Source organism: Varanus komodoensis, unplaced genomic scaffold, assembly GCF_004798865.1.
Source record: "Varanus komodoensis strain SLA01 unplaced genomic scaffold, ASM479886v1 scaffold192, whole genome shotgun sequence".
NCBI classification, from domain to species: domain Eukaryota; kingdom Metazoa; phylum Chordata; class Lepidosauria; order Squamata; family Varanidae; genus Varanus; species Varanus komodoensis.
The window spans coordinates 63513-88186 of NW_025335557.1; the positions used below are offsets into that span (position 1 = coordinate 63513).

Sequence of the window (24674 nt, forward strand, 5' to 3'; positions counted from 1 at the left end):
GGGGGGGGGGCGCGGCGGAGTCGCGCCCGGAGCGGAGGTTTCCGCCCGGGAAATCGGCGGCCGCGCCTTTGCTCCGGCGCTCCCGTGCACCGAGGGGAGGGGAGGACGCTGGCCAGGGCCGGGGCCGCTCCTGGGACGGGCTCCCGGGCAGAGCCTGTACCGCGGCCCGCCGGGGGATGCCGTGCGCGCAGGGCTGGAGCCGGTGCGGACTTCCGCCGGGAAGTGGCTGCAGGAAGGCTGCGGCAGCGATAGGGCGCGCGGCCGCGGGGGGTTCCTGTGGGCCCCCCGGCTGACTGCCCCGTCGGCTCCCCTTGCGCCTCTTCCCCCGCTAGCCGGCCAGGGCGGGCAGGCTGGCTGACGACCGCCGCCTGGCCGCTTTCAGGAGCAGAGGATGGATGACATCTTCACGCAGTGCCGGGAGGGCAACGCGGTGGCCGTGCGCCTTTGGCTGGACAACACAGAGAACGACCTCAACCAGGGGTGAGTGGGCGGCGGCAGTGGCTCCCTCTCCTCCGCGGGAAACGGCCCCCGTGCTGAGGCCGGCTGGGGGGCTGCCCACGGTGCCCGGCTGAGCGGGGGTCTGGCCTGCAGGCATCCTGCCGGGCTGCCACAGCCCCCCGCCCCTCAGGCCGCAGGGCTCTGCCTTCGCTCGCCCCTTCCGTGGCTCAGGGCTGGGCGCCTCCTGCCCCAGTCACACTGCCCTCCAGTTGGGGCCCCTTGCCATCCCCGGCCCTGAAGGGCGGCAGAGGCGCCTATGGCACAATGCAGGGCAGCTGCACAGGCGAGCGCTGCATTTGGCAGCGCGGACAGAAGCGGGCCGTGCCTGAGCTTGCGAGGTCGGAGCAGTGCTCCGCTTTGGTGCCTCTGGATCAGCAATTCCAGCTCTGCGCAGGAGGTTTGGAAAGCGGGTCGCATGGGGGTCCTCAGGAGTGGCCTTCCCCAGCCTGGTGTTCTCGAGACGCTCTGGACTCCGCCTCCCAGCATGTTGAGATGCTGCCTGCAGTGGCTGGCGCAAATAGGAGCTCCACGAGGAAGATGTGAGACTACAGGTCCCATCAGGCTCAGTCTGCATAGCCGGGGTGATGGGCATTGCAGTCAGTTGGCCTCTGTAGGGCCACAAGCAGCCAGCCCTGTCGTGTGAGAAGCGGAGGCGGGGCGCTTTTGCTCCTGGGGTGCCCATGGGCCCTGCGCGGGCAGGAAGCGGCCATGCTTGTGTGCTCCCCAGAGCCCGCATGGGCGAGCCGGGCTCCCTGCAAGGAGTGCTGCCCAGCAGGGATCACGCTCAGTCCTTCCCCGGTCACATCCAGCAGGGGCTGGGCCCCCACCTGTCAAGGGTGCTGCCGCTCACGTCATATGCCAGAGCCAGGAGGTGGGGCTGGCGGCTCGCGGGGGTCCGGTCAGCACTGAGGTGTGATCCCTGGGAGGAGTCTTCGTGCCCCATCAGTCGGCTTGCTGGACAGTGTGCCAAGAGCACAGATGCCTGGCTGGGTCCTTCAGCTGCGAGGGAAGCAGGGGCCCTCCGCACCCTTGGGACGCAGTGTGTTTTGCCCCCCTTGCCCCATCGAAGTCTCTGCTGCCCTGAGCCGAGCGGAGCCGAGTGGGCCTTTGCAGCGGGTGGGGAGGAGTGGGAGGCGCCTGGCTTGAGGTTCTCCCTGCTTCCTGGCTCAGATCTCCTTTTAAGGCCGGGCCTCATTCTCCCTCTCCCTCCTCCCTCTCCGGGCAGCAAAGCGGGAAGAGCAGGGAAGGGGAAGGCAGCGGCAGTGCTGGGGGGGTGGACTCCCTGGCCTTCCACCCACCCTGCAGGCAGCAGCTGCCTCCAGCGTGCCGGGGCAAGCGGGCATCCTGGCTCCGGAGCACCCTGGGGCTGCGTGCCCCCCCAGCCTGCAGCCAGAAGTGGGCACGGAAGGGGGCATCCTGCCTGAGCCGGCCCCCCGCTTTCCCGCAGCGACGACCATGGCTTCAGCCCCCTGCACTGGGCCTGCCGCGAGGGGCGCTCCAGCGTCGTGGACATGCTGGTCATGCGAGGGGCACGCATCAATGTCATGAACCGGGGGGATGACACCCCCTTGCACTTGGCGGCCAGCCACGGTCATCGAGACATCGTCCAGAAGGTAGGAGAGGCCCGGCGGGCTCCCTTCACCGGGCCCCTGCCCGCCCCTTGCCCCACGGGCCTCCCTGTGGGGCACTGCAGGTGGCAGGGGTCAGTGCCAGGCTTCTCCCGCCTGGGAGGAGCGGCTGGCCAGGGTGGGTTCTCCCCGCGGGGCTCCAGCTGACCCCCCCCTCCCGGTCCCGGCAGCTCCTCCAGTTCAAGGCCGACATCAACGCCGTGAACGAGCATGGCAACACGCCCCTCCACTACGCCTGCTTCTGGGCCCAGGAGCCGGTCGCTGAGGTGAGCGCTGCCCCAACGCCCGGGGTGGGGGGAGGCCCCGTGGGCAGCCGTGGCGCAGCCGCCGTCCACGCCAATTCATTTGACGGGAGCGTGTGTTGACGCTGCTTTTTGTGCAAGCGCTTCCAGGGTTTGCAGACTGAAGCAAACACCGTGCAGCCCCGACAGTGGGAAGAGCACCCCAGGGCAGCCCTTGGGGAGGTGGGGATGGGCGATCCGGTTCCTGGGGAAGGCTGAGGAGGTGGGCCCTCTGCTTCTAGGACCTGGTGGCCAGTGGTGCCCTCGTCAGCATCTGCAACAAATACGGGGAGACGCCCCTGGACAAGGCCAAGGCGCCCCTGCGGGACTCTCTGAGGGGTGAGTTCTGCAGCCGGCGGTGGGAGGCAGGGCTGCGAAGGGCTGCCTCGCTGGCCTTGGGGGCAGCCAGGGAGGGTCCGGGGCAAGAAGGCGGGCTCACCGTGGCCTCCCCCCGCCAGAGGATGGTGCCAGCGCACTTGGGTGCTGCTCCTCGGTTGCCCTTGCCCAACCAGGTTCCATATTTTTCTTCTTCTCCAGAACGAGCGGAGAAGTTGGGTCAAAACCTGACCCGCATCCCCTACAAGGACACTTTCTGGAAAGGGACAACGCGCACTCGACCCCGTAAGAGACCCCAAAGAAAGACAGGAATGGGAGCCGGCTGGAGGGGAGATGGGGTGGCGTGTGGTGCGGAGAAGAGAGGGCCCTCTTTGACGTTCTCTCCTAGGTAACGGCACTTTAAACAAACTGGCGGGGATTGACTTTCGGCAGCTGAGCCTGGGCCACAAGCTCAACGGGAACCAGTCTGGAGAGGTAGGGCAAGCGCCTCCCTCTTCTTTCCAACCCCAGGGAGTGGGGCGTGAGGCTCCTTCCCTCTTACTTCATTCCCAAATTTCCTGCAGCTCTGGAAGGGCCGCTGGCAGGGGAACGACATCGTGATCAAGCTGCTCAAGATCCGGGACTGGACCACCAGGAAGAGCCGGGATTTCAACGAGGAATACCCCAAGCTCAGGTGCGTGCAGGATAGGTGGGCCGGGACTGGCTGGCATCAGCTCGCCACGGGCATGCTGCGGAGTGTGGGGTCCCACAGCCCCTCCTGTGGGAAGCCCTGCCATGGGTCGAATCTGCCCCTGCCCTCCCCAGTTGCCTGAGCCGCGCCCTCTTCTTCCGAAGGGCTGTGGAGGGACCGTGGGAGGTTTCAGGGGGCAGAGGAAGCCTGAGTGGGTACCCGCCGCTCACCGCTGCCTCCACCCTCTGCAGGATCTTCTCCCACCCCAACGTGCTGCCAGTGCTGGGCGCCTGCCAGGCCCCGCCGGCCCCACACCCCACCATCATCACCCACTGGATGCCCTACGGCTCCCTGTACAACGTGCTCCACGAAGGCACCAGTAAGTGTCCCTGCTGGCTCAGCCTGGCGGTCCCGCCAGTGGCTCTTCCCCACACCCAGGCAGAATTCTTGGGTCATGCCCCCCCCCCCCCCCGTGGGGATGTGGCTGAGGGTCCCGCAGAGGGGCTCCTTTCTTGGGATAGCCCTACCCTTGCCATCGACGAGCACAACCCCCCAGACCTGGGGCTCTGCGGCCAGCGCTGCCACACACAGCGGTGCCCGCAGACAGCCTGCTCAGGACGGAGCATGGCACCGCATTCCTGGGCTTCCTCCAGCACCTGCTGAACTGGCTGGGCATCAGCATCGTCATGGGGAGGGGGTGCCGGAGACGGGGATCGCACAGCAGCCCGGCCGCTGCCCCAACACCTTGGATGCATCCCGCATGGTCCACAGCTCCCGCATTCCCAAGCCACCACACAGGTCCGAGTGGTGGTGGGGCTGCTGGCTCGCCCTGCCAGTGCCTGCCCCTCCACAGCCCTGCCTTCTCCCCAGACTTCGTGGTGGACCAGACCCAGGCGGTGAAGTTCGCCCTGGACGTGGCCCGGGGCATGGCCTTCCTGCACACGCTAGAGCCCCTCATCCCACGCCATGCCCTCAACAGCCGCGGCATCATGGTGAGTGGCGGGCTCCCTCCAGCGGCTGGGGGAGTGTGCGGAGGGAAGGGCACTCAGCGTTCCCGTCTCTCCTTGTGCCACAGATAGACGAGGATATGACAGCCCGGATCAGCATGGCTGACGTCAAGTTCTCCTTCCAGTGTCCAGGCAGGATGTACGCTCCGGCCTGGGTGGCACCAGAGGGTGAGCTCTCCCGGCCCACCTGCATCACGAGGGCCGGGTGCTTGTTGCTCCCTGGGCCCCACGGCGTGGCCTCCAGCTGAGCCCACGTCCTCCCCAGGCTCCTGGGCACAGCCGTTTTTCTCCCCTGCCCCTAAAGAAACCCCAGCTGGATGCCACTCACCCTAGATTGTTCCCCTGCATGGCGGGGCCTCCCCCTTCCCTTGCCGCCTCACACACCACTGGCCTTCTCCCCACTGACAGCCCTGCAGAAGAAGGCAGAGGAGATTAACCGGCGCTCAGCGGACATGTGGAGTTTCGCTGTGCTGCTGTGGGAACTGGTGACACGAGAGGTGCCGTTTGCTGATCTCTCCAACATGGAGATTGGCATGAAGGTGCGTGGGGTGGGAAGGGGAGGGGGGCCCTGAGCCCCTGGGGTGCCCCGGCCCTGGGGCACACGTCAGCAGGCTGCGCCTTTCCCCAGGTTGCTCTGGAGGGGCTGCGGCCCACCATCCCACCAGGCATCTCGCCACACATCTGCAAGCTGATGAAGATCTGCATGAATGAGGACCCCGCCAAGCGCCCCAAATTTGACATGATCGTCCCCATCCTGGAGAAGATGCAGGAGAAATGAGGGGAGAGTCCACCCCGCCCCAAGTGCCTTCGGGAAGTGCCCCTTCCTCGCCTGAAGCCAATACGGTACAGATCGAGACCCGCCTTGCCCGGGGCCGGTGGGCAGGTTGCCGAGCCGCCTCAACCGCCCTCCTCGCCGGCTTCAACAGCCCACGTAGCCACTGCCGCTGCCCCGCTCTCCGTCCACCTGCTCGCCTGCATCAAGCCCACCCTGTGCTCCGGCGTGCCCGTGCAATGTGGTTTTTAATCTTGTCTATGCAGAGCCTGGGCAAAGCTGCCGAGCTCCAAATAAAACCGTTGTTACTGCTAAAGGAGGCTGCGGCTTGTTTCTTGGCTGAGAAGGGGCAGCAGCACCAAACCCGGACGTGGCTTGCTGGCTGCTCAATGCAAAGCCGGCTGAGAGCACAGCCGTGGTGAGCACGGGCAGTGGGCGCTTGCCTGTCGGCCCTCGCAGTTTCATCTGCTCCCGCTGCGAAAACGCCGGCCCAGTCTGCCCCGTCCTTGGGCCACGCGTCGGCAGCAGTGGGCATGGCTGTGGCCAGCCAACTGGGGACCGCTCTCCGTGGGCCGGTGCGCAGGGCCCAGGCGGAGGGTGCCGCAGCCCCAGCCTGTCACCACAGAGGCCTCCTGGCCCTCGGCCCAGGCGGTCTCCCTTGAAGCCACAGCGCAGGCACAGGCCAGCTCTCAAGTCCCGCCTGTTGTTTTCCTGGAGCGCGGCTGCTGGGGGACCTCTGGCTCCGCTAGACGCTCCCTGGCACTGCCGTCGGTCATGCCTCTCCTCTGCAGAGAAGGGCAGCCCGCGCCGCTTGGCCTGGCAGGTGCCAACGGACTTCATCTCCCTGCCGTGAGCCTAGCCAGGACCAACAGCAGCTGGGGGCCACCCGCTTTCGCTGCTGCTGGAGCGGGGCCATGCGCAGTGGGCCGTGCCGCTGGCGCTGTGCAGCTGCTCCCCGCAGCCTTCTCTGGACCAGCCCTTTCCCGGCCCTGCCCGAGCCAGAACAGCCTCCCTCCCTGCCCAGCGCTCTCTAGTTGTGCCGACTATCTGCCCATCATCCCCCCAGCCAGCCAGCTGCCCTGCACTGGGACTGCTGGGAGATGATTCCTAGCACATCTCAAAAGGCCCCGGTGGAGAAAGCCAAGCTGTAAAACTCTTCACCGTAGAAAAGGAGAAAAGCCCAGTGGCCCCAGGAGGGTAGAACCAGAGTCCTCTTCCTCAGCACCAGTCCCGCTAGCCAGAGACAGCAGGCATTCAGGCCCCGCAAAGCTCGGGGCAGCCCCGCAAGATGGCTGCGATGCAAGTGGAGCCCTCCGGGCCCTTCGCCCGCAGAAGGGGCTCCTCCACCGGGCAGGCCCCTCTGGGGCCAGAAAGCAGCGCTTCCCACGCGGAAGGAAGTCTTCCTGTCACTCCAGTCTTGCCTGGGACTAGACACTGGAGCTGTGCCAGGCCAATGGGACCAAGGACTGGGGGGTGGGGTCTCCCGCACAGCAGCCGGACAGCTCTGAGACGGTGGTGTGACAGGGCGCCCTGCGCAGAGCCAGGACTGGGCCAGAGGGCCCCTGGCTCCCTCCAGCTCTACCGCGATGCAGCCAGCGAGGCTGCCACAGCAAGGGGACTCTGCCCCGAGCCGCAGCCTGCCCGTCCACGCTGTTCAATTCGCCGCCGCAGAGCAGAGAGCAGCGCGGCTCCTGCAAGGGAGGGGCTGCCCTCTCCGCAGGGGCCGGCCAGAGCGGCAGGCGCCTCCGAAGCACAGGGTTGGGCGGGGGCACCCCCCCCCCACTCCCAGAGCCGCCCTCCCCCAGTGAAAAGAACCGCGGGGACCCCCCACAGCCGCCTCCTTTGCCATCCTCTCCCAGGAGCGGCACTGCCTGCGCACTCGCGCGATGGGGAGCATGAAGGGGCCAAGAGACAAGATGCCCAAGACATGAAGGTTTTAATGGCAGCACAGCGAGCACTGCAGGTGGGGGGGGGGCTCCTTGCCCCAGAGAGCCATGTGGCAGCCGTGTCACGTGAAATAGTGCGGCTTCTTGACGTTGATGCCATACTCTGCAAGGGCAGGGGCCAGATCCTCCATGGTCAGCGTGTACTTCTTGTCCTGCAAAGAGAGGGCCGCGCTTAGCCGGGGCTACTGGGATCCTGCCTGGCATGGGCAGGACGCGAAGGGCCCTGGCCGCCCGGACCGCTGGGCGCCCCCTCACCTTGCTCTTGTTGCGGGAGCTGCCGGAGGCCGTCCCCTTCATCTTGCAGTGCTGCAAGGCGTCGTTGGCGATGTCAGAGACGAATTTCTGGGCCGCCAGCGAGATCAAGCGAATGCTGCCAGGAGAAGGGGGCTGTTAGGCCACTCGGGCACCCGCCCCGCACACCCTGCTGCCCCGGGACGCCGGGAGCGCTTGGCGAGGCCGGACTCGCAGGAAGCGCTCCCTGGAAGGGACGGCGCCATCGGTCCCAGGCGGGCTGGAAGCACCGAGGCCCGGGCCGACTCACATGCGCGGGTCTGAAGCCTCGAAGCCAGCGCGGTTCAGGTAGTAGCCGGTGACGGCGTCCGGGATCTGCAAGAGAGGGCACGGTCAGGGGGCCAGGCCGCAGGGCTCGCGCCCCCCGCCCACCTGCCCGCCCGGGCTCCCACCGTGGGCGTGTAGTCCTCCAGCTGCAAGAGGAAGTCGACGAGCGGCGCGCTGGAGGCCGCCGCGGCCGGGGAGGCGAGGGCGGCGGGCTTGGCGTCGCCGTTGGCGGCCCCTCCGGGCGGCACGAAGATCCCGTTAGGCACGGACGACGTCGACGACGCCGACGGGGGAGCCTCGCCCGCGGGAGCCGCTCCGGGGGCCGCGGGGGCAGCCGACGACGACGAGGCCGAGGCAGGACCTGCGCGGGAAGAGGGAGGATGAGGCCGGGCGGGGGCTCGCCTCGCCCCGGCCCCCCCGGCCCGGCCCCGATCCCCGTCCCAGCCCCCCCGATCCCCGGCCCCGCTCACCGGCTCCTCCCGCCGCCCCGGCGCCGGCCAGCGCCACGCCCGGGCTGCTCTTGGCGCTGTCTCCGGCGGCGGCGGCGGCGGGGGGCGGCGGCGCAGGGGCGGCGGGGCTGGGGTCGGGCTCCGCGACGCCCCCGCCTCCTCCTCCGGCGGCGCTCATGGGCGGAGCGGCGGCGGCGGCCCGACCGGGAAGCAGGCAGGCAGGCGCATGCGCACGGGAGGGCGGGCGCTCAGCTCCCGGAAGAGCCGCGCCGGAGCTTCGCCGCCGCGCCGGCAGGGGGCGGCCTCGCGGCGGCGGCGCTTCCGGGCCTCTCCCTCCCCCCCGGCTCGCGCTCGCGGGGAGGCGTCTGCGCGAGGGACCTCGCGGGGCGCCGAGCCGAGCCGGGACCGGCCCCGCTGGGTCGCGGAGGGGCCTGGACCGTGGGCCAGCCGAGCTTCCAGGCAGGCCTCCGCCGCTCCGCGCCTGGCCCGGGCGAAGCTTCTGGGCCCCGGAAGGCTGGAGTTAAGAAGGAAGAAGGGGGGGGGGTCGCCTCAAAATATGCCCCGGGATTTGCATTTCACGGAATTAAAGCTGCATTTTGCATCCCGGTAACTATCCGCCCTTGCTTTGAGCCAGCAGTCGCGCGCATTGTTCCGGAAGTCAAGGCTGGTCGAAACAGCAAATCCGGAAGGTGCGATGCTGGGAAAAAAGGAGAAGAAAAACTCTGTCTCCCTGTGTTCTTCTACTTATGTTGCAGTTGTGTAAAGCCATGAAAGACGTCCGAGATGAGCGTTGGATTGTGCTTTTACTCACGGAGTTGATTCTGTGCACACAGATTTGCAAAGGAACAATGGAATGAAGAGCTTTTTCTCAACTGTATGTTTATTTTATAGCATTTTTTGCTGTGAAGAAAAGGCATTTTTACCTGCAGACACAAAATTCAGTTTTGAGAATCTGTGATAGTATCTTCTAGACAGAACAACTGCCCAATGATCTTTCAGAAACCTCTGGAAAAGCATGATATTGAGAATGGAATTCATGTACCAAAAAATATAAACATCCATGCTACGTAATTAAAAATGAGTCCTCCTTTTATGAATAAATGTACCATGAATAGAAAACTATCTTTAGAGTGATTTTTTTTCTCAAGAAGCATTTTTTAAAAATCTGATTTAAATAGAAAAATCTGATTTGAACTAAAAATTGATATTTTTATTTTCCAAATATAATTGATTTTTATCCACTCTGAAGGGCACCGCTCCCTTTCATGCACCACTGGGAGCTATGCAGGGCTTGGGTGGAGGGCCATGCACAGCGCTCACACTGGGGGAAGGGGACTGCAGCCTGGCCGTTTCAGTTTTGATGGCTCTCCCAGTGGTGCCCACATGGCGTTTGCCTGTTTCACTCCAGCCACACAGCCGAAACCCGCCACAGCCCCCCATCCCTTTCCCAGCCAGTCACTGCCAGCTTGTCCCATTGGCTTATACTGGGAGTGAGGGTGCTTGGCCCCGCTTGGCAGCTGCGTGCCGCCTGCTCCCGGTTGCCCTGTGCTCGAGGCAGCTGAGCTGCTTGCAGAGTTTGGCCTCCGCCATGTCACCCGCCCCTGGCTTGGTGGACCCCGGCAGGCTGCGTCGCAGAAGGATTTACTGACAAAGAGAGTTTTTTCACCGCATTTAAAGAGGCAGAGCAGACTTTTCCAATCATACAGCGGATACACATTGCTTTTTTTCATTTTCCTGAAAACCCGTTTGCATTTCAACATTCCCCCAAGTCCCGATCCCCTAAGCAGCCACGGCTTGGCTCTCAGTTAGAGCAACCAGATGCAGACTGACTCTCGGCGCAGACTCGGAGCCGCTAAAGTGCCTTTGCCTTGGCAGAGGCCTCGCCAAATTCAGAAGGCCCTTGGTAGGCAGATGTCACCCTCTCCGGCTGCCGCTGTTGAACTTCTGCCTGCCAAGTAGCTGGAAAGGCTGAAGGGGCAGAGGTCTGCCATCAGCACCCAGGGCAGTCCTGCTGAGGGGTAAGCCACCCCCGCAGCCTTTTCTGTCCCACAACCCTCTCCCCTCCTATCCTGCATAACCTGAGAAGTCACAGCCCGACATCTGAAAGGAAGGCTTCCTTTGGGCACATCCGCGTCCGTGCACAGCCTTGAAGCTGAGCCGCGGGCATGGCTGTCTCTGGCAGGCTGCGGAGAGCGGGTGATGGTGGGGCAGGCCAAGAGCAGCCCACGGTGGGCGTTCCTGTCACCTCCACAAACGGCGCGTTGGCAGAAGCCGCCCTCCCCACGCCCTGGCGCTGGGGGGGCACAGGCCGCATCAGGCACCAGCTCAGGCGTGAGTCCAGGGTCCCCTGTGCCTCTCCACTGGCCGGACTATCCAGTCCGGCTGGCAGAGGGGCTGCTAGATCTGCCCTTGCACACCCACGGAGAACGGGGAGTGCCCACCGGCTGCTGAGGACCCGCCTCCGAGTGCTGCGGGGGTTTCCTGGGAACGCCGAGCAGCCGGCCTGCCGCAGGGCCCCTCCCGCCTGCCGGAAGGTCTCGGGCACGAGACAGGCGGGGTGCCTGCCTGCTCCTGGGATGCGGGGAAGGCTAGTGGCTCCAGGGCAGGTAGGCACGCGGGGACCCTTCCCACCACTCCTGTCACAGAGGAAGCAGCTGTGAGTGTCATGCGCCCAGCAGCCACTCTCTTGGCTGGAAGGCAGGCTGGAGGGCCTGCCACGACCGGCGAGAGGCCTCGCTCGCCCTGGACACCCACCAGAGACAGCCGCCAGCCCCTGCGCTCCCACCCACGAGGTGCAGCATGCGCTCCTCGGTCACGTCCCCCCACAAGCAAGCCCCTCCTGCAGCGGCCAAGGCGGGGGCCAGAGGCACGGGCCGCGACAGAAGGGCTCGGCCCCTCCTGGCCACTAGCCCAGCATAGCACGCAGCAGCTCCGGGAAGTTGGGCGTCCCCCAGCCGGTGACCGGGTCCCAGGAAGGCGCGGCACAGAAGCCCTGGCCCTCCACGGTGGCATCCAGGCAGGACAGGTGGCATCCTTGGGTCACCTGGGGGGAGAGAGTGCGAGAGGTGATGCCCTGGAGAGTCCCTGCAAAGCCAGCTCTCTAGTGGCATGCGCCCCTCCGTGGAGAGCGCAGGGGAGCGCGGCGCGGATGAAGGAGGCTGTGTGGCAATGCCTGCCCACAGGAGCTGCGTCGCCCGGCCACCCAGGCACACTGGAAGGGAAAGGGGCCGGGCGCTGCGGGGCCTGGCCTGGCCTGGCCTGGCCTGGCCCCGGCCGCCCTCCACCCGCCCCCCGCAGCCGGGCACTCACATCGTAGAAGGCCGTGCTATTGCCCTGGCCCTGCAGCTGGTAAAGAGCGGGGTTGAGGAAGCCCAGGGGGGGGGCGCCCGCGCCGGAGCCGCTGGTCGTTGATCAGCGCTATGAGGCCTGCCACCACGGGCGTCGAGGCCTGCAGAGGGAACACGGCGGGGTGAGCCCGGGCCGATCGGCCAGCCTGCCAGGCGGGGACTGGCGCATGTGGCCCGCAGGGCGGCAGACTCACCGAGGTGCCGGAGACCCAGGGCACCGGGATGCGGTTGGTCACCACCCAGTAGTTGTCCGAGAGCGCGGCCAGGTCAGGGTACGCCCTGCCGGTGCTGTTGTAGTACGTGGAGGGCGGCAGCCGGGGGGCCACGCTCAGGTACCGCTTCACGGCAGCCGCCTGGCCCGGGGGCAAGCGAGAGGAGAGGTGGTGCTGGGTCAGCCCAGGGGGGCCCGCTCAGCGCCCCCCGCGGAGCTCACAGAGGCTCGTCCTGCTCCATCCCTGCCAGCAGGCAGGCCCCCTCCCCTAGCATCCTGCTCCCAGTCCGCAGAGGCCGAGTCTCCCAATGCTCCCAATGCAAGCACCCTGGGGTCCAGCCGCGAGTCCACCCCCCGCACAAGCCCTGGTGCCCGGGGTGTGTCGGCCCAGCTGGGGGGCATCCGCGCCAGCGAGGGACTGGCTTGGGGGATGGGCGAGGGGGCGGTTGAGGAGGTTCTGGGGCAGGAGGGCAGCAAAGAAGCATGGCTCTGCAGGCAGGGAGGAGGCCACGGCCGGTGCCTGGGGGAGTCGCGGCAGGACGCCTGCCCGGTTCTCAGGGGACCGCGTGGCCCAGAGGGACCGCCAGAGCAGGCAGCCTGGAGGGGGGCACCAGGGCAGCAAGCCCCCGGCAGGGCGAGCACGGAGGCCTGCATGCACATCCGGCATGGAGTGTGAACCCACGGGGCTGGCGGGCTGGCCGGCCGGCCGATTCCATTGCAAGTGAAGGCAGGAAGGGCATCTGCCATCCTTTAAAGCAAGGGAATGCGGCTTTTCCCAGGGCCTGTGCTGGCATGTTTCCATTCCCCGCTCAGCTATCCGTGCCGATCACGCGGAGGCACCTGCTGCGCAAGGCTCTCCGAAAGCCGCATGGCAACAGGGTCCACAGGTCACCCAAAGCACAAGCGGTGGCAGAAGCAGGAGGCTGGCTGGAAAGGTGAGCTGACCAGAAGCCACCCCACAGAAGGCCCCGGACATACCTGGTAACTGGGCATGGGGAAAACATTGCTGAACCCTCCACCACTGATGTAGTCCGAGACTTCAGCGCTCACCAGGAAGGGATCCCGGAAGGATGTCCCACCCACAGTGGTCACATAGGGGCTGTGGGCGAAGGACAGAGCATTCCATCATGGGCGTCCACAATGGAACGCACGACCATCGCTGTCCTCCCGGGGGGCGGCGAGGAGGCAGGCAGGGGCCTCACCAGACTCCTGGAACGGTCCTCGCACAGCAGAAGCCTCCAGGCGGCCCCCCGAGCCCACCCAGCCTGGACTTAGCTGCCTTTCCACACAGGGCCTCCGAGCCCCAAGGCAGGGGTCCTATGGCTGCTGCCGCTCCGCATCTGCGTCCCGCCTCTTCCTCTCCTGCGCCCACGGTGCCTCGCAGCGCCGCTCGGCAGCAGCCCTGTGAGGCTGGGGGGGCTGACCCTCCCGAAGGCACAGAGGGAGTATGGTAGCCGGGCAAGGGTGGGAAGCCGGGGCTCCCGGGTGCCCAGTCCAGCCTTCCGACCAGCTCACTGCACCGTACAGCAGAGATCTAGTCTCTGCTACAGAATTTGGCATCTGGGAAACCCCGAGGTTAACCAATTCCAACTCAGTCCAGCAAGACCCAAAGGAGGGCTTGGATCAGGAAGGGCCATTCCTGCAGATGGTCGACTCCCCGTTGTCATCGGGGCGACTGCCCCATGGGGCAGACACACCCACCCCTGACCTCACATGGCAGAAGCAGAGAATGCTGGGAAACCCCTGCCCATCCCTTCCATTCACCTGGAGGCAGGAAAACTGGGGCGGAAGACGTGCTTGCCTTCAGAGGTAGTCCGGCACCCTGCCCCCAAGTCACCTGCAGAAATCGAAAGCAGACCCAGCCCCGGTCACAGGAACTCGCTGCTTGCCCCCTTTCTCCCTGCAAGTCCCACTCTGTCCAGAACCCACATGCATGGCCCGGGCTTTTCGCCAGCACCGCCCTGGTTTTCCTGCTGCTGTGACTTTCCACGGCTTCACTCTTTCATTGAGAGCATTTTAAATTATGTGTTCTGGAAGCCGCATTGCAAACCCACTTCAGAAAGGCGGACAGGAGTCTGTCACAGTAATAGGGTTCCCGTAAAGGGTAGCCAACGAGCTCGCATGCATTACATGGAACAGCTCAGACCGCTCAGCCACAGCCTAAAGGGGCTCCGCCACCCCGGGAGTAAGCACTCCCCAAGGAGCCGGAACTGCCGCTCCAGCATCACCTGTGACAGCGGAGGAGTGACACCCGAGCGCGCCCCACAAGGGAGGTGGCCAGGCCCATCTCCCAGGGGGGCACAACCCAGGAAACCCCATGTGCCGCCGAGAGGCCGGGGAGGAGAGGCCGGGCAGGAGAGGCCGGGGGGGGGCCGCCCACCCACCCGCCCCCCCACTCCGTGCAGGCAACTGCCCCATGGTTGAGGCGGGAGGAGGCCTGAGGGATGTTGGGTGACCCGGGGGCATGGGTGCCGGGCTGAGCCTGGGGACCAGCCCGCGAGCTAAAGGGCTGCACGACGCTGCTGATCTGGCGTGCCCTGCGCCCCCCCCCACACACACACCTGAGGCAAACAGGATGCTGAGGCCCCGGGCAGCCGCCTTCATGAACTCCACGTTCACACGTTCCAGGTACGCTCGGGACAGGCTGTCCTCGTCGTCGCCGTAACTCACGGAATGCACCCAGGGCAGGGCGGACATGTTGCTCAGCAGCAGCAGCCACTGCAGGAATGGCTCCTGGCTCTCGTGCCTCCCTGGCAGCGGCAGGCACAGGGCCTTGGGCAGGGGCAGGGGCAGGGGGGCGACTTGCCCTCCCCCCCCCCTCGGCCCAGCCTTGGGGCCCACACTCACTCCAGGCCCACCCCACACATGCCAGCCAATGTAGTGGTGATAGTGAAGATGAAGAGTGGGTTGGAGTGGAGCGGAGCTGCGGTTCGGGGAACACTGCCACGCGAGGGGAGCTGGTGTGTCTTGCGGCTGCTCAGGTTTTGTCTGAAATACCGTTTTACATGTTGCATTGGATTCTAGGCTATGGCGCTGCAGTGCTCTGATGTGCTATGCTATGGCAGAGGTCTTGCCACCTGCCCAGAGGGCTTTGGTGATCAGATGGTACAGAAAAGAGCCAGCATCCTGCTCCCGGCCTGCACCGGCGTGCCCACCGGACCGTGAGAACAGCAGGGTGCATCTGGTTTGCGTCCCCAGAGAAGCCCTGGAGAAGCCCTGACCCCCCACATTCCAGGGCATCATCAGAGGAACCCCACCACTGACCCACTCCTGCATGGGCTGGTCCAATGCCTCCGGAAAGGCCACACGCAAGGGGCCGCCGCTCACCAGTGCTGCCCCCCCCACCGGCAGCTGGCACTGGGATCCCAGCTGCTTTCAGCCCTAGAGGCCAGACAGCTCCACCCAGCCACCCTGAAACACCTGCCCGCAAAGAGCCGGGGGCAGGCAGGGGGCAGGTGCCAGTCCCCACCATGCTGGGATGGGCAAGAGGTCGGACGGCTCTCCCCCGCACCCCGCCATGGAGAGGGAGAGCCAGGCGCGCCATACCTGCAGTGCTGAAAACCCAGGTGGAGATGTTGGCACCCGTGCTCATCAGGTACTCCACGTCCAGGCTGGCCTCCAGGCCGGCCTTGCCCTGGCCCTGGCGGCCCACGACCCGGTCGACACTGCAGCGGTGCGGGAAGCCTCCCCCAAACAGATGCATGAATTCTGACAGGTCCGCCTGGTGGAAGTACTGCTCCAGGAACTGGGGAAGAAGAGGTGCTGTGGGCCCGCTGCCCGCATGGCAGTGCTTTGGCTCACTCACTGCTGGCACCGGATGCACCACTGCACCTTCAAGGCCGTCTGAGGAGCCGGGCTCAGCTGGCAGGCAACTACCGCCCAAAGCCCTTGGGCAAAGGGACACCTGCAGGCAGGCAGAACCGCGGGCCCTTACCTGTGCACAGGCCTGGCTGCTGTTCTGGAAGGTGCCCACATCTCCGTCGGTCAGGTTGTAGCGCTGGCGGATCACAGCCGGAGTCACGCCCAAGTGGAAAGTGGAACGCGTGGCACGCCGTGGCCACATCCGCCCTGAGGCCCAGGCCCGACTCACCACCTTCCTCTCGGCTGGGAACCGGTGAAGGCCCCCCACTGAGAATTGGGGAAGATGAAAGGGGGGTTGTGATTGCAGGGGGGGCAGGGAGAAGGGGGCCACCCATGGAACTACCGCAAACACCGCTCGGTTTAACGTCCAGCAGCACGGAGCAGGCTGGGAGAGGCTGGGAAAGCCTCACAGAAGCACCTCCCCCGTTGATCCGTGGCCTTGCAGCTGGCATGGGGGGGCGCAGAAAAGGCAGCTCCCCCCACAGGCCTCCCCTGAACAGGGAGGGCATCTGGGGAGTTCCAGTGAGGACCCTCCCAAGCCCCCCGGCAGACCTGGACTGCAGGGTGTGAGCATACAGGGGACTCCAGGCTCAGCCTGGGTACCCCACTGCCCCCCCTTCTCCCATCTTCAAAAGTCGTGCATACCAAAATCAACGTGTTCCTGCAGCTCCTCACTTAAGGTGTAGGGAGATGGGGACCTCACGCTGCTGAGCGTGCCATTCCTATAGCGATGGAACTGGGCACCCGGAAGCAGTCGCTCTGCCGTGCTGCACAGAAGGGGCAGGCGCTCAGCTGGCGGGTCGTGGCACCCTCCCCTTGCAGAGCATCAGTTCCTAGCCAAAGATCATGCCCCCCCCCTTCCTTCCAACTCACCCAGCTGGCAGCTGGCACTGCAAGAAGTCCATGGTGCTCACTGCCCTGCAGTCCCAGACGCCGTGACGGTCCAGCCATTTCTGCACAGTGCCCAGCGTCAGTGGGGAGGGGGCGACCAGGGCCTGCACATCCGCCAGCGACAGGAACTGTCCTGCAGGGCAGGAAGCACAGCAGAGCAGAGACCTGTTCTCAGGCAGCGCTCGCCACGGTCATTCCAGGCTTTGCGGTGCGTCGACGTGTCCTCCCTCTTCCCACTTTTCGGGTGGCATTGCTGGGCCATGACCCTCCAGGGAGCGTTGCCGCCAAGCGGGGAAATGGACAGGCCTCGTGCAGTTCGGCCCAGTCCTGGGGCCTGTCTGCACCTGTCAGTCTGTTCTCCAGGAAAGCCCCTAAATTACAGTCTCTCCCCGCTGAAATTCTAAATGCTTTTCTTCAGAAAGTGGAAGTAACGCTAATTTCGACTCTGCTCGGTTTGCTTAGTTTATCAGAAAACAAGAGTCTTCCTTTTTAAGGAAGCTCTGCTAGATGTGGTCTGCAAAATTTGGGTACCAAGATCCAGGAAGAACACACTGCAGTTCAAGGTCAGGAGCAAAATGGCTGAGGCCATTGGGAGGCTGAAAAGCAAACAGGCCACAGCGGAGCCCTGCCAGCTGAAGCACTGCGAAAAACAGACGATGAACTGAGCAAACCTGATCCAGATGTGAATTCACCAGAAGCAAGTTTGAAGCAGCTCAAAGCAAAACAGAGCTTCTCAATTAACTCAGCCAAGGCATTAATATGATAACTGAGCTGGATGACTGAGAACCAGAGAAGGACGCTGCACAAGATGATGCCACAAACTGGAGAGCTCGAAATGCTGCCAGGTCAGCCTGCAGGCGCAGCTGGGCATCCAGCACGCGGATGAGGCAGTAGTGGAGCTTCACATTTCTTAGGGACTGGGGAACATTTTGGGGGGAGCCAGATCTGAACAAGAGAAATGCCCTCCTGTTGAACCAAAATGAAACCAGACTGCTGGCACCTAACATAAAAGAGGAAGCAGTCGCTTTTCAACCACACCAAGAGAAAGCCAAGAGGAACCGGGAAGCATCCAATTTGCATCACATAATCCCTAACGGAGGAAGTTCCAGAATTCCCCAGGTGTGGAGGGAAGGAAGTAGAAACCAGGTTAGGGTAAGCCATGGTAACCGGCTGGGGAGGACGATGTGCCAGAACGGCAGAGGCACACTGCTGGAGGGGGACTTTCTGCTTGGGTGTTTCTGTGCCAGTGCCAGAAGCCTGAGGCCACTGAAGGAGCCGGCCTGCCTGGTGGCGGAGGAGAAGCGAGGTGCATCCGATGGGATGCAGTCGTCTCTGGATAGAAACCGCACGGAGAAGATGGGGACGGGCGTCCTGGAGGAGGTGTGGCCCTGTGGGTCAAAGTCCAGCAAAGCTGACAGGTGATACTCCAGAGAGGGAAGCCTCCTGCACAGAAGCAGCACGGGTGAACGCTGCCTGCAGGAAGAGCCTCTGCCCCCCGCGAGGGCGGCATGCGCTTCCTGGGGGCAGCTGTTCCAGGCCGGGGCTCACAATGCTCGGGCAGCCACAAGTGTTCCGCCGGAAGCCAAGCGTCCCTTCAGGCTCAGCCTCAAACGGTGCAGAAGCGCGGGAAGAGCCGGAGCCGGAGCCAGGGCAGGCCAGCACTGGCGGGTGCTCTGCCCCGGCCAGCCCCGCTGCGAGCGCCGCCGCTTCAAGAGGTGCTGCCAGGACAGGCGGCCTCTTCCTCCACGCCCACGACCCACGGCGCGACGCCTGCCAGGTGGGGCTGCGACTCCTCCAGAAGGAGACCGAGGCCGAAGCGACCTACCGTACTTCGCGGAGTCCGGGCTGGAGACCTGCTGCACCAGCCTGGCCAGGCGCTGCACGTTCCGCTGCCGCAGGGCAAACGTCAGGCTGAGCGTCTCGGAGGGGGCGAGGCGGCCCGCATCGCTCCAGCCGGCGGGGGTCCTACAGGAGAGACGTGGGGCCCGGACAGCGCAGGGGCCACGGGCACGGAGCCGCCTGGACGGCCCACGCGGACCGCTGGCTCGGCGCCCGGCTCCCCGCAACAGGGCCGGGCAGCCTGGCTAACGCCACCCCGCGCTTCCGGCCGGGGGCCGCCCCTCTGGTCCTTAGGGGGACCCCCGCGCTGGCCAGCACGGAAGGCACAGGAGGACGCTGGGCTCCGCGCCCGCAGCTGCGCGGGGCGGCGGCGAGTCCTCCGACTGGCAGCCCGGCTGCCTTCTGCCCAGAGCGCGGCCCCGCGTGCACCTGTTCCGGGCGAGCCTCCAGGGCCGAGAGCGCCGGCGATGCCGTGGGGAGGGCGGGGGGAGGAGGCCGCCCTGCCCCGGCGGCCCGCCCGGCGCTCCGAGGCGCCTCCGCCAGGGGTCCCGCGTGGAGCCGCCCCGTTCTTTCCCTGCAGGAGGGAGAGGCCGCGGCTCCGGGGCGTCCGCCCACCCGTTCGCCGCGCTGGATCTCGCTTACCGGAAGAGCTGATCCGGCTCGGGAGCCCACCCGGCGGTGGCGGGGCGCACGGCGCAGAGGAGGGCGGCCAGCAGGCACCTGGGGGAGGAGGGGGGAGAAGGGTCAGACCGGGAGGGGCGCCGCTGCCCGCGCTCCCGCCCCCCGGGCCTGCCCGCCGTACCGGAGCTGCATCGCGGCGCTCGCTCGCCCCGGCAGGAGCCGCGCTGAGTGAGGTGGGCGGCAGTCACATGACCGCCGCCGCGGAAGGCGTGCTCGGCAGGTCACATGACCGCCGCGGCGGCGCTGCCCGCCCGCCTTCCCCTGCGCCTTGCCCCGGGGCGCCATGGGCCGGGCCGGGTCGTCTGCCCCACGGCCGGGGGGCCCCCGCGAAGGCCCCCTGGCCGGCAGAGCGCGCACGGCCGCCGGGATCGCGGCCGCCCCCGCGCTGGGCACCGCGCCTCATCCGACCGAGGAGCACCCGTTCTGGGCGGGGCAAGAGGGGAAGCGGGCCGAGCGGAGCCCCGGCAGAGGCTGCTCGCTTCCCGCCCAGTCGCCTGCCGCTGGGTGGAATCGTGGGACGGTGGAGTGGGAAGGGCCCCAGGGGCCCCCGGCGCCACCCCTGGCTCGGTGCAGGACTCCGGTTAAGGCGTCCTTCTCCGATGGCCGCCCAGTTGCATCCTGAACGCCTCCCGTGTAGGACAGCACGTCCCCCCGCCCCCCCCCCCGCAGCCGCCTAGGTCACGGGAAGTCGCGATCCGATGAAGAGGGCTCCTTCTGCTGTCCTCTGGCCTTTTCCCTTGTCGGGACTGTCTGTTCCTTTAGAATTCCCTCTTTAAAAATTTCCCACCCATTTTGGACTCCTTTTCTCATTAGAGACACTTGCTATGGCACATCACCTATCAGTGTTCTGAGTTTCTTAGAACTGTCCTTCCTAAAAACCAGGGTACGTGTTTTCACTACACTTCGCTTTTGCTTCCTCCAGCATCAAGGATTCATGCATGGCAAGGTCACTTTCCCCCACAGCTCCCATAACTGCCACTCTGTCTCTGTTGGTTAGAAATCAGGTCAAGGATGGCCGTTCCTCTAGTTCCTTCCTCTGCTTTCTATAGGAGAAAGTTGTCAGCAATGTTGTTATTTGCGAAGTCATGCCCGACCCATTGTGACCCCATGGACAACATTCCTCCAGGCCTTCCTGTCCTCCACCATCCCCCAGAGTCCACTTAAGCTCACACCAACTGCTTCAGTGACCCCATCCAGCCACCTCATCCTCTGCTGTCCCCTTCTTCTTTTGCCATCTATTGTTCCCAGCATCAGGCTCTTCTCCAGAGAGTCCTCCCTTCTCATTAGGTGGCCAAAATATTTGAGTTTCATCTTCAGGATCTGGCCTTCTAAAGAGCAGTCAGGGTTGAGTTAGAAACTTGGAGTAACAGAATTTGTCTCCCAACAGAAACTGGACCGCCCGCGGAGTGGGATGGTGTAATTGGTGTCCTGCAACAGCAGGGGTTGGACCCGGTGGCCTCCATGGCCCCTTCCAGCTGTCCTAGTCTGTGATTCTTTCGGGACTCGGGTGTGGGCAGGGACTGCCTGTTGCTGGAGCAGTCAGTTGCTGAGAACAGCCCTGACTAGCTTTTCCTTTCTTTTGAAATCGCCTGCCCCAAAACACACACCCAAGACCTCTAATGATTCATGTGCCTTCCTGATTGTCATGCTGATACAGCACGGATATTGGCTGTACCATGATCTCCTGTCCCCTGCAGATCCCTCACTTTGCGCACCAACCATTCGCTCATCATCTGCTCTGTTCCTGTGTGTGTGTTTAGAAGCCCATCAAACACTCTGTATATGTTCTAGAAACATGTGGTTGGTTCTGCACTTCTGCCCGGCAGCGCCTTTGTAGGTTTGGACTCTGCAGAGGGTTTACCTGGGTAGTTCTCACCAATGAAATGGCGGCGGTTCAAGGCGCACAGAGCCCTGCTGCGGATCTGTGGCTGCTCATCGAGATTGCCTGGCAGCTCCCGCATTGTACCTTTGCCAGTCAACGTGCCCTGCTCTTCCCCTGCTCCTTTCCAGCTTCACACGAAGCTCCCGCCTTGGAGGGAAGGGACGGGCACTGTGCTGCTGGCTTCCTCCTCTCGGACGCCAGGTGGCCGCCCCCCCCCCCCCCCCCCCCCCGTGTGTGAGTGCTGCAGAGGCGAGCACCTTCCCTCCTCCCTGCCCACCCCTGCAGCAGATGCGGCCCAAGACGGGCTGCTCTTGCCCACAAGAAAGCACAGCGGGCGGCGCTGCCCCAGCCAAGCTCTGGGCCTGGCCCCCCGCGAGCTTCCCCCTATACGCTGGCCTCCTCCCTGCAGGCCCCAGAAGGCGCGGGCAGCAGCCATCCAAGGCACAGGGGGGCAGGTGCTCTCCCGGAAGGCGTGGAAGCCGGGGCAGGTGGGCAGACTTGCTAGCCCATCAGCCACGCTGTGCTGTTGGCAGCCGCAAGGACAGAAGCTGCGGGAGCAGGAGGGAGGGGTGGCCTGGGGGGCCCCTGGCAGTCACCGGGAGGCTGCGCCCCTCCCTTCCTCTCCGCTGCCAGAGATACGCCCGAGGCCCCTGCCGCACCCCCTGCCCTCCGTGTGTGGGCTGCCAGCGAGCGTGCTCATAGCAGCCATGCCGGCCTCGGTCCTGCCGCGGAGCAGCCTTTGCCCCCTCTCTGCCGGGCGGGCGGTGAGCCCTCCCCAGGATGTGTGCCTGGCCCCGGGGCAGTGGCAGGATGCTCCTTGGCCCTGCTGGCGGGCGCTGCCGCTTGCCGCCTACTCCGAGCCACCCGTCCGCCTCCAGTGGCCGTGCTGGGCTTGGTGCACTGGTTGCTCTGCTTCCTGGCTCCTGCCTGAGCAGGTGAGAGGAAGCTGCCCGGCTGGTCCAGGGACTCCGGGAGCCAAGCAGCCGAGCTCTCCAGGAGCCAGTGGACAGTGGTGGAGTTTGGCCGGGGGGTCGGGGTTTGTCCCTATGTCCCTTTTTCAGTCAAACAGTGATTAATAGAAGTCAACATGGATTTATCAAGAACAAATACTGTCAGACTAATGTAATCTCTCTCTCTCTCTGACTAGGTAACCTTCCATATGGACAGTGGAAACCCTGTGGACAGAATCTACCTCGACTTTAGTAAAGCTGTTGACATTGTGCCTCACGACATCCTGATAAGCAAACTATAAAAAGGTGAACTAGACAGAAAAACTGTTAGATGGCTCCAGCATTGGCTGCTGAACGGGACACAAAGAGCTCCTTAGCAACACCTTCTCAGACCGGAGGGAGGCAGCTAGTGGGGCGCCACAGGGCTCAGTCCTGGGCCCAGTGCTCCTCAACATCTTTATGGATGACTTGGGTGGGGAAGTACAAGGAAAGATAATCAGATTTGCAGATGATATAAAACTGGGTGGAAAAGCACACACCCTAAAAGACAGAATGACGATCCAGGGCGATCTTGAGAAACGTGAACACCGGGCTGGAAGCAACAGAATGAGATTTGATAGGGACAAGAACCCAAGTGCATCCATACAAGATGGAGACTCCATGGCTGTGAGGGGCCACTGGGGCTTGGCGCTTCACATGGGCTGCTGGGGGGAGAACATGGGGGGGCTGCCAGCAAAGCCTCACCTGAGCCCGACTCTGGGCCAGCTGAGGCACGGCTCAGGAAGATGGAAGCCAGAGAATGGCGTGGTCGCGACCAGTGGGAACAAGGAGTGGCCGGCAGGGCCCGGGCAGCAAGTTCGAGCGAGGGAACAAGGCACAGAAGTGGGGGGGGGGGCGCTCGGGTATCGCGGGCCTTCCCACGTCCCTTCCAGAGCCGGGACGGCGGCAGGGCTGGCACTTGACAGAAGCGGCGGGACCCTGAGGCTGCCTCAGGTGCGGTTCGGGGTGCACCTGCACCCCGCCGCCGCCGCCGGGTCCCGCTCCCGCACCGGGGGTTCAGCCGGAGGGACGCGGGGGCGCAGCCTGGGATCAGCCTGACTCGCCAAGCGGGGGCGCCCCGGCCGGTCCAGCGCGGAGCCGCCGCCGAGCGGGCGACGGGAGGCGCGCGGCGCCGTCCCTGCTTCCCCGTCGAACACCAACATGCGCGCCAGGCCTCGTCGCCGCCGCCCCGGCCCCCCGGCGGCCAGCGGGAGGCACGCCGCTCCCCAGGCCGTCGCCCGTTCCCGTTCCCGGGCCGGCCGCGCGTCCTCTTCCGCCCAGTCCCCCCCCCCGCCCGCCCGAAAGCTGCGGACGCGCCCGATCGCCACGGCGGCACGGAGCAGGCCCAGCCGTTACAAACGCCGAGTGGTTTATTAAGGCATTGCTTTAAAAAATTGGCACTTGGGCTCTGGCCCCCGAAAGGGGCGGCCAGGCGGCAGCACCCAAGTCACATGCTGCGCTCCGGATACAGAGAAAGTACACACCCTGGAAACGGACAGGCAATAAATAACGGGGCCCGGGTGGGCAGGAGCGGAACCTGCGTGGAGTCGACTCGGAAGCGGGCAAAGGTGGGGGGAGGCGGGGGGCGCCTCGCGGGGGACACCGGGCCTCCGCCCCCGCCGGCACAGCCAGCGTCCGCTCCACCGGCTGGCGCCCTGCGTGAGTGCGCGCGGCTCCCGGGGGGGGGGGGCGCACCGGCCAGCTCGCCGGCGCCTTCTGGGAAGCTACGCGAGCAGCGCTCCCCCAGCCGGTTCCCCTTCAGTCGCGCAGCCGCCGCTCCAGGCGCGCCGCTCGCGCTTCCCGCTGCTGCGTGGCAGGCGCTCCTGCAGCTGCACCTCGGGGCGCGGGGGCGCAGCCGCGGGGGCCTCGGGCCAGGTGCACGGCGGGGCCACCGCTTCCCCGGGCCGCGGCGCCCGCCCGTCTTGAGCCCAAGACCCACTCGTACACTCCGCTCGTCGGAGCCGGGCCCTGGAGCCGCAGGGCGCCCTCGGCACTTGCTGGCTTTCCGGATGCAGGGCTCCGGGAGCGAAACTCCGACCTGGAACGGGAGCTGGATTTTTCCGTGCCCAACCTGGCGCGTCTTCTCACTCCCGGAGGGGGAGGGGGGCACTGCATTATTGCTAGAGCGACCACGGCCCCCCACCCCCGCTCTTGCCTGCGGCATGCTGCAGCCCTGGGGCTCCCCCGAGGCAAGGCTGCCAGGCAGCGGCCCCAGCGCGGGCGAACTCCAGCATGGAGGAGCGGCCGCCCCCCGTCGCCGCCCCCGGGCCAGGGCGCTCCCGTTCCTGGCACACGCAACAGCGTCTGTGCAAGGGAGCAGAGTGAGGACAGGCACCCTGCCTGCATGTGCCCATGGGCAGGAGAGCAGGCCCACCCCAGAGCATGTGCAGAGGTCGGAGCAGTGTCTGTGCAGTGAGCGGGGGGGAGGGGTGTGCACGAGGTGCGCAGGGGGGGAGGCCAGGCGCGCCTCAGGGCGGGAGCCACGCGTGTCCCGCACGGAGCCGTGGCTTTGGCACTCCTCCTCCGCTGCTTCTCCACTATGGGGGCGGGGGGGGGCAGCTGCTTGTGGTCGGTCGACCTGCGCTTGCTGGGCCGTTCTCTGTGGGCCGGGCCCAGCCACTTGCCCCACCGCACTTGCGCCCCCGTGGCTTAGTGTGGGCCAGGCCAGGGCAAGGCTGGGCCCTCCCCACAAAGACCCCGCCAGGCGAGGGCGGGAAAGCATGACCTGTGATCAATCGTGTGTGCGGGGGGGGCGGGGGCCGCAGGGGGGGGGGGGCCGGTGGCAGGTGGTGTCCATCTACTGCGGGTGGGGGGGGAAGCGATGGTGG

At 65.5% G+C, this 24674-nt stretch overlaps 3 protein-coding genes and 1 long non-coding RNA gene across 4 annotated transcripts in view; 2 read left to right on the plus strand and 2 right to left on the minus strand.

The window, feature by feature from the left end:
* Positions 1–5508, plus strand: part of ILK (integrin linked kinase) — an 18133-nt gene extending 12625 nt beyond the window's left edge. The window contains exons 4-15 of the mRNA XM_044428150.1: positions 383–480; positions 1946–2111; positions 2297–2392; positions 2650–2746; positions 2945–3028; positions 3132–3217; positions 3307–3416; positions 3665–3792; positions 4284–4405; positions 4489–4588; positions 4829–4959; positions 5049–5508. Coding sequence (XP_044284085.1) covers positions 392–480; positions 1946–2111; positions 2297–2392; positions 2650–2746; positions 2945–3028; positions 3132–3217; positions 3307–3416; positions 3665–3792; positions 4284–4405; positions 4489–4588; positions 4829–4959; positions 5049–5198 — 1359 coding nt within the window. The 5' untranslated portion in view covers positions 383–391 and the 3' untranslated portion in view covers positions 5199–5508. The remainder of the gene's footprint in view (positions 1–382; positions 481–1945; positions 2112–2296; positions 2393–2649; positions 2747–2944; positions 3029–3131; positions 3218–3306; positions 3417–3664; positions 3793–4283; positions 4406–4488; positions 4589–4828; positions 4960–5048) is intronic.
* A 1603-nt stretch (positions 5509–7111) lies between these two features.
* Positions 7112–8338, minus strand: TAF10 (TATA-box binding protein associated factor 10). Its single transcript, XM_044428151.1, has 5 exons — positions 8167–8338; positions 7822–8057; positions 7680–7744; positions 7394–7508; positions 7112–7290 (listed from the first exon to the last, which is right to left on the minus strand). Exons 1-5 carry the CDS (start codon positions 8321–8323, stop codon positions 7201–7203), a joined length of 663 nt encoding a protein of 220 aa, XP_044284086.1. The 5' UTR covers positions 8324–8338; the 3' UTR covers positions 7112–7200.
* A 193-nt stretch (positions 8339–8531) lies between these two features.
* Positions 8532–9267, plus strand: LOC123022456. The gene is made up of 2 exons (XR_006414520.1): positions 8532–8751; positions 8901–9267. It is a non-coding gene; the product is annotated as an uncharacterized LOC123022456 (long non-coding RNA).
* Positions 9268–9356: 89 nt separating this feature from the next.
* Positions 9357–19153, minus strand: TPP1 (tripeptidyl peptidase 1). Its single transcript, XM_044428152.1, is given in 14 exon segments — positions 9357–11188; positions 11455–11526; positions 11528–11593; positions 11687–11845; positions 12682–12802; positions 13468–13540; positions 14265–14453; positions 15250–15448; positions 15638–15831; positions 16210–16331; positions 16438–16588; positions 18281–18420; positions 18937–19014; positions 19097–19153. Coding segments are annotated over 14 exon segments (1713 nt in total). The 5' UTR covers positions 19108–19153; the 3' UTR covers positions 9357–11050.
* Between the last annotated feature and the right edge of the window lie 5521 nt (positions 19154–24674).

Bases quoted from the DNA above. Each gene is read 5' to 3' on its own strand.
- TAF10 (XM_044428151.1), bottom strand. From the start codon at position 8,323: ATGAGCGCCGCCGGAGGAGGAGGCGGGGGCGTCGCGGAGCCCGACCCC. The intron at 8,058-8,166 runs GTGAGCGGGGCC...CTTCCCGCGCAG, and splicing joins CGGGGCGGCGGGAGGAGCCG to GTCCTGCCTCGGCCTCGTCG. The intron at 7,509-7,679 runs GTGAGTCGGCCC...TTCTCCTGGCAG, and splicing joins GAGGCTTCAGACCCGCGCAT to CATTCGCTTGATCTCGCTGG.